This window comes from Furipterus horrens, unplaced genomic scaffold (genome assembly GCF_987537825.1).
Source record: "Furipterus horrens unplaced genomic scaffold, mFurHor1.1.pri manual_scaffold_10, whole genome shotgun sequence".
Taxonomy (NCBI): domain Eukaryota; kingdom Metazoa; phylum Chordata; class Mammalia; order Chiroptera; family Furipteridae; genus Furipterus; species Furipterus horrens.
In genome coordinates this window covers 66,860,281-66,869,702 of record NW_028327180.1, presented here as the reverse complement: position 1 = coordinate 66,869,702, position 9,422 = coordinate 66,860,281, and the positions used below count along the sequence as shown (strand labels likewise).

The 9,422-nt window shown below is 42.9% G+C and overlaps 1 protein-coding gene and 1 pseudogene across 1 annotated transcript; both read left to right on the top strand.

Annotated features, from left to right (window-relative positions):
- Window positions 1-3,366: 3,366 nt before the first annotated feature.
- On the top strand, window positions 3,367-3,813 carry LOC150000549 (small ribosomal subunit protein eS24 pseudogene; annotated as a pseudogene).
- An 873-nt stretch (window positions 3,814-4,686) lies between these two features.
- IL5 (interleukin 5) lies at window positions 4,687-6,928 on the top strand. The gene is made up of 4 exons (XM_090289238.1): window positions 4,687-4,854; window positions 5,051-5,083; window positions 6,349-6,477; window positions 6,585-6,928. Exons 1-4 carry the CDS (start codon window positions 4,711-4,713, stop codon window positions 6,681-6,683), a joined length of 405 nt encoding a protein of 134 aa, XP_090145364.1. The 5' UTR covers window positions 4,687-4,710; the 3' UTR covers window positions 6,684-6,928.
- Window positions 6,929-9,422: the final 2,494 nt, after the last annotated feature.

Genomic DNA, 9,422 nt, shown 5'->3' with positions numbered 1-9,422 from the left:
GCTATTTTATAAATCAGAAGCTGCAAAATGTCACCATGTATGGTTTCTAAAAATATTCATTGCCAAAATTTAAAAATCAAGAGGTTATATATAACAGTCAAAATCTCTGGCTTCTTTGAAAAATTGATGATCTGGCAACATAAGCCCAAGAGTATCACAGGGCAGCAATCAGCTGTAGCTGAGTAGCACCTGCCACCTGTAGGCAGGTCATATATGCTGCAGTTTACCACAGCCCTGCCACCTTTGTCATGTTTCACCTTGCTCATTTCCTTCATTTTCATAGACACTGAGTATGACTCTTCTGACAGTAGTGAGCAGTTGGAGAGTTTTCTCCTGCTTAGTTTTCTCCGGCTCGTACAGTGGTACCTCAATCCTCTACCACTCAGATTGCCCATGCAGCCCTGTAATAGAAATTAAAAACTCTGAACTCAGTGTATTTAAGGTATTAAAATAACAAGTCCCTTGGCAGTTCCTCTGAAACCTTGACCTAAACCTGCCCTTCCTCAGTGTAGCCCAAAGGAGTCAAAGGAGAACCAGAGTGAACACTCCTTGGAAATCCTGTGGGAGAAAGAAGGCTCCTGCCAGAACCCAGATTTGGTTCTGACTGCACATTTTAAGAACACCTCCATCCACGTCTACTGTGATTCCTACCTGACTCCTGAAGTGGGCCTGCAGTCTCAAGGAAAAGGCCTTTTAAGTGTTCAAATCAGAGGTGTCTAACCAAGAGTCCCAAACTTCAGTGCAAACAAGACATGGTGCAGGAAGGCTGCCACCCAAGTCCTACCTACTTTTGTCCTACCTGTGCAGAGCTCTGCTTACATGCATGCAAAAGGCATGTCTACCTGCCAGCTGCCTCTGTCTCTCCTACAAAACTCTATCTAGCCTTGGAAAAGGGTTCTGCACCACCAGTTGTGTTTGGTACTATCTTCCCAGATGCTCAAGATAGTCCTCAAGTCAGGCTTCCAGGCCACCAATCCAGAACCACTTTGGGATGCTCACTGAAACCCTCCATTAAAAGCGAACGGCTTACAACTCCCTTATGTGTGCTCAGGCCAAGGAAGAAGGAAACGTGTAGTTTAAAGGGGCCCTCATTGGATCCCTTTTGGGTTTAAGGAACACAAAAGCTAATTCCCCTGATCATGTCTGGCCCACACAAGGTGGGAAAGGGCACCTCCACCCTTGTCAGACATGAAGAAGAGGCCATGCCTGTATGGAATGTGGCTATGATAGATCCTTACTGGTTACCTTTCCAGCATCCATATCCCTCTTGCTACTAGACAGGACCCCAGATTTCTTAGGTCTGCCATTTGGGTGGGAGGAAGCCAAACTCCAGCTCTAGGGAGAGCCAACCAGTAATATGCTAATCCTCTGGCCACCATTCGAGGGTGAACACATGATCCCTTGTCACAAGGAGGCTGAATTCTAGGACTTTTGATGGACCAATCAGAAAAGCAATTTGCTTTCTCCTGTTAATCATGAAGAGGATACATATAGATCTGGGAGTTTTGACGTCATCTTGGGATCACAGTGTGAGCTTCCTGTTTGGCTTCAACCCGTTTGGGTTCGGTGTTTGGTCACTGGCAACACAAAGAAGACCCCAGTGCACACATCTTGACCCCACTCAGGTTTGATGGTCTTTGCTCTAATCACCACCTTCACACAAGTATTTTCAGCTCCTTTTAAAGAAAGTCAATCTAGTTCCGGCCAGGATGGAGGCATAAGTAGACGCATTTTGCCTCCTTGCACAACCATAAAGGGTACAACTATCTCAGAAACAGCAACAACAACAACAACAACCAGCACTGCCAGAAAATTGAACTGTGTGGAAGTCCAACAACCAAAGATCTAAAGAAGAAATATTCATCCAGACAGGTAGGAGGAGAAAGGGATCTGGAGCAGAGGGGATGCGGTGTCATGGAGATGAGGCAGTGGTGGCAAGGCAGTGGCTGCTGATGGCAGAACTAGCGACCTCACATTCACGTGTGCCAGACAAAAGCCGGGAGGGACACCTGGGCAGTGACACCTGGGGAGTGATCCCAGCCCCAGGCTAGACCACACATCTCATGGGTCCAGAGCTGGGAAAATAAAGCCTCATTTCTTCTGGCTGTGAAAACCAATGGGGGTTGGGGAGGTGGAAGAAACTGCCCAACCCTCAGGAGAGTCCATTTAGAGGCCCTCACAATCGTAGAATGTAAGTAAACCCACCCACTCTGGGAACCATCACCAGGGCAACAGCTAGAGGAGTGCCAGTCGCATACAGGAAATAGGTAAAGTGACTGAAAAAGGGGAGAGTGCCAAGCAAGCAGCATTGTTCCCTCTCTAACCCTTCTCCCACATAGAGTGCCACAACGTGGTGAAATGGGTTGCCCCTCACTGACCAGTACCTAAGGCTCCGCCCCTTAAATGTAACAGGTGTGGCAGCTCTACCTAACATACAGAGGCAAACACAGGAAGATGTCAAGTTGAGGAGACAGGTAAGTATGGTCCAGGCGAGGGAGAAGATCAAAACCCCAAAAAGAAAACTAAGTGAAAAGGAAATAACCAACCTATCAGAAGCAGAGCTCAAAACACTAATAATAATAATGCTCAGAGAAATGACTGAGTATGGCAAATGCATGAGGGAAGAAGTGAAGCCACACTAAGTGAAATGAAGAAAAGCCTACATGGAACCAATAGTGAAAGGAAGGAAGCGGGATTCAAATCAATGAATTGGAACATTAGGAAGAAATAAACACTCAACCAGTAAAGAATGAAGAAACAAGAATTCAAAAAAATTAGGAGAGAATAAGAAGATTCTGGGACATCTCCAAAAGTGCCAACATCTGAATCATAGGCATACCAGAAGAAGAGGAAGATCAAGAAATTAGAAACTTATTTGGAAAAATAATTTTAAAAAATTTTCCTAATTTGGCAAAGGAAATAGACATACAAGTCCAGGAAGCACAGAGAGTCCCAAAGAAGCTAGACCCAAAGAGGACCACACCAAGACACATCATCATTAAAATGCCAAAGGTTCAAGATAAAGAGAGAATGTTAAAAGCAGCAAGAGAAGAGGATTACCTACAAAGGAGTTCCCGTAAGACTGTCAGTGGATTTCTCTCAAAAGACACTTTGCAGGCAAGAAGGGATTGGCAAGAAGTATTCAAAGTGACGAAAAGCAAGGACCTATAACCAAGGTTACTCTATCCAGAAAAACTATCATTTAGAATATAAGGGCAGATAAAGTGCTTCCCAGACAAGGTAAAGCTAAAGGAGTTCGTCATCACCAAGCCATTATTATATGAAATGTTAAAGGGACTTATTTAAGAAAAAGAAGATCATCTTTTTTCCTCCCTTGCTGCTTGAAGATTAGCTGCCATCGTGAATGACACAGTGACTATCCAGACCAGGAAGTTCATGACCAACAGACTACTTCAGCAAAAACAAATGGTCATTGATATCCTTTACTCTGGCAAGGCAGCAGTACCCAAGACAGAAATTCTGGAAAAACTAGCCAAAATGTATAAGACTACGTCAGATGTCATTTTTGTGTTTGGATTCAGAACCCATTTTGGTGGTGGCAAGACAACTGGCTTTGGCATGATTTATGATTCCTTGGATTATGCAAAGAAAAATGAACACAAACATAGACTTGCAAGACATGGCCTATATGAGAAGAAGAAGACCTCAAGAGAAAAGAGAAAGGAATGCAAGAACAGAATGAAGAAAGTCAGGGGGACTGCAAAGGTCAATGTTGGTGCTGGCAAAAAGGAGTAAAGATTCTTCAGTGACTTTATCTGTGGTGATGATGCAGATTTTTCATGAGGATTAATAAAAGACCTTTTATGTGTCTGGTTATTTGAAAAAGAAAAAAGAAAAAGAAGGTCAAAATTATGAATAATAAAATGACAACAAACACAACTGTCAACACTGAATCTAAAAAATAAAAACAAAAACAAACTAAGCAAACAACTAGAACAGGAACAGAATCATAGCTATGGAGGTCATATGGAGGGTTATCAGCGGGGAGGAAGAAGGGGAAGGATGGGGGAAAAGATACAGGGATTAAGAAGCATAACTGATAGGTACAAAATAGACAGGGGGATGTTAAGAATAGTAAAGGAAATGGAGAAGCCAAAGAACTTATATGCACGACCCATGGACATGACTAAGGCGAGGGATTGCTGGAGGGAAGGGGAGTACCAAGTGGATGGGGGCAAAGGGGAAAAATTGGGAGAACTGTAATAACATAATCAATAAAATATACTTTAAAATAATAAAGAAAATCAATCAAGTAAAAACTGTGATAGAATTTAGTAGATCTGAAAAAATTTCTCAATATTTATATATTTCAGCATAAAATTCTATTTAGTGGTTTATATCATACTTCTCTTCTTTTTGTATATCTTTTAAGAGGAAATTCTATCTTCTAATTTTAAGAAATGCAAATGTGGGAGAATGATATATAAACCCAAAGGTTTTCTTTTGTACTGGAAAATGTTTTTGAAGGGGAAAAACAGGGATTTTTATTATTAAAAGATAAAAATGAAAATTTTTAAGATACAGGGCATTGGAAACATTTGGTGTCACAGTATGTCATTATTAGACAACCTCTATCTGATGGGTGGAAATTATTCATTTCCTCAAGGGAGAGAGAATAAATTGGTTGGTGATACAGTCTTGCACAATGCACTTTCTGTGCCCCTGGCGACTGCTGAACATTTCAGAGCCATGAGAATGCTTCTGCATTTGAGTCTCCTAGCTCTTGGAGCCGCCTCCATTTGTGCCGTGGCTGTAGAAAGTCCCATGAAAAGGCTGGTGGCAGAGACCTTGACACTGCTTTCCTCTCACCGGACTCTGCTGATAGGCGACGGGGTAATTTTCTTTCTGAGTCCTATAGTCTTTAAAAGGCATCGGTTACCATTGGTGTGGTTGATGTTTAAAGATCTATTATGAATAAGGAAAGTATGAGTGTTAGTAATAGATAATTGGTAACTATTTCATGATCGCTTTTATTAAGTCATGAATGCTAAAGTGCTTTGAAAATGAATGTATCTCCTTTCTTTTTCAGAACCTGATGATTCCTACTCCTGGACATAATAATGTAAGTTCAAGTATGATTGCATGAATAAGTAGATTGCATATTTTAGGCTATAAAGCAATAGTTATCTCTGGAACTGCTTTATGTTCTGTATTTTGTTTTTATGGGTGTGAAGTGAGTGTTTGTACTTGTAAATATCAGGAACGACTTTATAACAAGTAGAACCCATTAAACAAGGAGGTCAGGACCTTTGGGGAGGTTGTCCGGAGAGAGGTGCCTCCTCATCCCCTTTCAGCTCTGACCACCTGCTGCTTTCCTCACTTGAATGTAGTTTTGAAAGTGTTAGCAACTCAGGGTAATATTTTTAGAATCACGGTCAGTACACATTGAAATTTACAATGAATGCTGTATATTAACAGTCATTTCCACATTTCAAAACGATCATGACATATAATGTGTTATGGAGCATTAGCGAGTAAAGAGGACACGAGGCAATTTAGAAGTAAAGTTATGGCGTTTATTTACCTGGCCAGGGACGGGTCTTCCCACTTTCAGAAGCAGAAGATGGGAGAGCCGCCCCGCCTTACAGACTAAAAGGTTTTTTAAAGGCAACAGAACTATTCCTATGTCCTTGAGGTAACTAGATAACAACAAAAGAAAAAAAAAAACTACACAGGCGTGAGAAACTACATATATACATATTTTCTAATTTAGAAGGAACTTCAGCTGATAAATACTTGGCCCAACACTTCTAATTTAGAAGGAACTTCAGCTGATAAATACTTGGCCCAACACTATTCTCATGTCCTTGGGGTGGCCAGATAACAGCTAGAGTCAGCTAGCAAGAAGGGGGGCTCAAGGTTGCTAGGATATGTGAGCAAAAAAATAACTTGCCACTGGGGTAAAACGCAAAAGATGGCAAAGAGTAAAAATAACCCATTACAAATGGAACTGTCTACATTTGGAGTATGTCCTGTTCATACTAAAATGTAAAATAGATGACTTCATTAGTCTAAATAGAATAAAATTACCAGGTAGAACTATCAAAAGAAACTCTGTAATGTAGTTGCCTTACACTTCCTAAATATTTTATTTTTGGTTCAGTACTTAGATCATTTGCACAATTCTTCAGTAATTGTATAAACCTCACCTCCTTTTGGAAATTATATATCAGTGTGAGTTGGCTGTCACCTAGAAACAGAACAAGTAAACACTCTTTGGGGAAGAAAACACGTGTAAGCACCACAAAACAAAGTCCAGCTTCTTGGATCAATTTTTTTTTATAACTTGATGTGATTACTTGTGTTTTTTAAACCTTCCTTATTCAGCACCAGCTGTGTATTGAAGAAGTCTTTCAGGGTATAGACACACTGAAGAATCAAACTGTACAAGGGGACACCGTGGAAAAACTCTTCCAAAACCTGTCTTCAATAAAAGACTACATAGATCACCAAAAAGTAAGTTAAAACACTTAGTGGAAACTTCAGTATCTGTGTCCGGTTGTGCCTATTTTTACTGAAATTGACAGGTTCCTACAGTACCTCTTGTCTGCTCTTTTCCACAGAAAAAGTGTGATGGGGAACGATGGAGAGTAAAAAAATTCCTAGACTACCTGCAAGTGTTTCTCGGTGTGATAAACACCGAGTGGCCAATGGAGAGTTGAGACTAAACTGGCGTCTGGTAGCAAAGGATTTTGGAGGAAGAGAAAGATGTTTTCTTACCACAAGAATGAGGGTCAACCAAGGGAAGGGCCTTCATGTTCAATGTAATTAAACTTCTGAGGCAAAGTATCGATCATTTCAGGTATACTGCTACTTCACTACCTCACCCTAGGCAGAAAGCATCAAAATAAAACATTCGAAATATATTTCAGATATAGGAATCATGGAAGTATTTTCCTCCAGTTTGCTCCAGGCAAAATAGATGTATACTTTTATCTTATTTAATGCAACATTCTGTAAAAATGTCTGTTAACTTAATATTATTTATGAAATGGTTAAGAATTTGGAAAATTAGTATTTATTTCATGTCAGGCTGTGTGCCAATAAAATAAAAATAGACAACTCTGGTTGACTTTGCTGCTGGCCTTTTTCTTATTTTAGAAGTGAGCGTGGAGGGGGGCCTGCCTGGGTGCCGGCTAAGCACTCCCTTCACCCTGGCAGCAGAAGTTGCAGGGTTGCTGGGCATGCCACCGTGGACATGGCACAGCAGGACTTGGGGGTGTGGGCAGCAGGGACACCAGCAGGGGCTGAGCCTGGTTTCTTCTTCATGATTTACCCAGAACCTAGGATGATGCAGGTTAAATGGTAGGTGATGAATGAATGAATGCATGCATGCATGCACAGGCCTTCTAGGACTGACCATAGAATTAAAATGAGTTTCAAGGCTTCCTTTTTGAGGAGGACAGTAGGACAGTGTACAAATCTGTAACTAGGTCTCATCTCAGCCCATGAGAAGAATTTGGCAGGTCAATCCTACCGCTGGTTCAGGGAAGGAGCCAGAAACGCTCTTTGTGGAGACCAGAGCCTGGTGGCCGGGAGGACTTATGCTTCACCTTGCCTGACGTTGTGGCATAACACAAGGGGCAGAGCAGCGCTGGCAGGCAGTTATGTCTGGGAGGCTGGGTTCTAAAGGTTCCCACCAGCCTGTATTCTCAGGGGCAGAGGAAAATCAGGCAGAACAACACTCTATCTGCCCACTTAGGACTCTCTGTACCATAATTGGAGGTCTTCCTGCTCGAGAAAATTTCTCAAGGATCCAGAAAATACATTCTTTACAATATATTCTATACTTTAAAACTGAGACCTGGAGGAGAGACCCAGTAACGAATATTTAGCTATGCCACCGAATCCTTCATTCAGTTACTGACCACAGGCCCTACTCTGCATACTGGGACACAGTGTGGACAGGTGCAGAAAGAAGGTCCTTACAGATAGAGCCATTGCCCTGAGCGTCTGCTGTGTGGATGGCATGTGATGTGCTTGACTGCGTGTGTGGAGCAACCTCTCCTACTGTTGCTGGGCATGGGAGAGGGGCCAGAGCTGTCCGCACAGATTCCCAGGTGGCAGAATGCAAGTCCTTCTGTGTAAGAAGGTGTTTTCCTTCCTCCACAAACCCAGCGTTGCACCCTGGCCCAGGCCCCCCACCTGTGCTCCCACCAAGCACCACAAGCTGGAGCTGAGTCAGTGAAGAGGAAGATGGATCAGAACGGCCCACGCTGACTGCTCTAGAAACTGACAGGAAACAGGATGTCTGTCTAATTCAATTCAGCCAATATGTATTGAGCTTCCATGTGTGCCAGGACTGTTTTAGGGACTAGGATCTGTCAGTAAATACAACAGACAAAATTCCCTGCTCTTATAAGACTTACATTCTCTCTCAGAAAAGGTCATCTTTCTACTTCTTTACCAAGGTCCAATATAGTTTATGTGGATTTAAGGCTGGAATATCCTATCTAAAGGCTCACAGATGAACTGTTACCAATCTTCCAGGTCTTAGAGAAGCAAAAAGCAATCAGGGCTGTATGCAACTAACAAAATGGGAGTTCCTAGATGTACCAAGGATTTTTAAGGCAGAAACTACAATTCTCTAGCTGGTTCGACCTTCCCCGTAGAAACAGAGCCATTGTGATGGTCCCTGGCCAGAGGGAATAGGGTTTCTGAACACTATGTGAACTGCCTCACACCCAGGCTTGCCTGCTGTGGGGATCCACAGGGGAGAGGGATTTGGCAGGATTCAAGTTACAGGGATACTTTCGTAAGTCTTGCTTTTCCTCCCCAAAGCTTATCCCAATAACAGAGCATCTATTTTCACTCTATCTCAGTAGTGTCTATTATTTCCAGTGGGTGCTGGAGTCAATGTGGGCCAGGAGCCTGGTTTTTGAGGGACCTCCGTAGAGAACACCTCAACGTAATAAATCCAAAGCCAAAGTCACTCATTGTCTGCCACCCTTATTCCCTGAAACCTGCCCTTATTGCTTTTCCTTCTCCTTCCTTCTCCTCTTCCTCTGAGGTTCCCTGTCGTGGCTCATGCAACCCTGATTTCCTCCCCATCACCTTTCTGACCAGCTCCCTGAACTCTACCCTCTGTGCCTCCCCTCCCAGCATTCAGCCTCTGAAATGTCTCTCTGATTCCCTGTCTCCACCCCACTGTCTCCTACCTAGATTCAGCTGTCTCCAGCTCCCTGCTTTGGACTCTCCCATGTGTGTGAGTGAGGGCTGCTGATAAAATACACCCATGTCCCCATGTCACTCCTGTCCCCATGGGCAGCAAAACCTCTGGCTCAGTGCTACCTCAGGTCCAGGCTTCTTCACAGGTCACACCTCTGCTCCCTCTAAGCCAGTGGTTCTCAACCTGTGGGTCGTGACCCCTTTGGGGGTCCAAGGACCCTTTCACAGGGGTC

Bases quoted from the DNA above. Each gene is read 5' to 3' on its own strand.
- IL5 (XM_090289238.1), top strand. From the start codon at position 4,711: ATGAGAATGCTTCTGCATTTGAGTCTCCTAGCTCTTGGAGCCGCCTCC. The intron at 4,855-5,050 runs GTAATTTTCTTT...TTTCTTTTTCAG, and splicing joins CTCTGCTGATAGGCGACGGG to AACCTGATGATTCCTACTCC. The intron at 5,084-6,348 runs GTAAGTTCAAGT...TTCCTTATTCAG, and splicing joins CTACTCCTGGACATAATAAT to CACCAGCTGTGTATTGAAGA.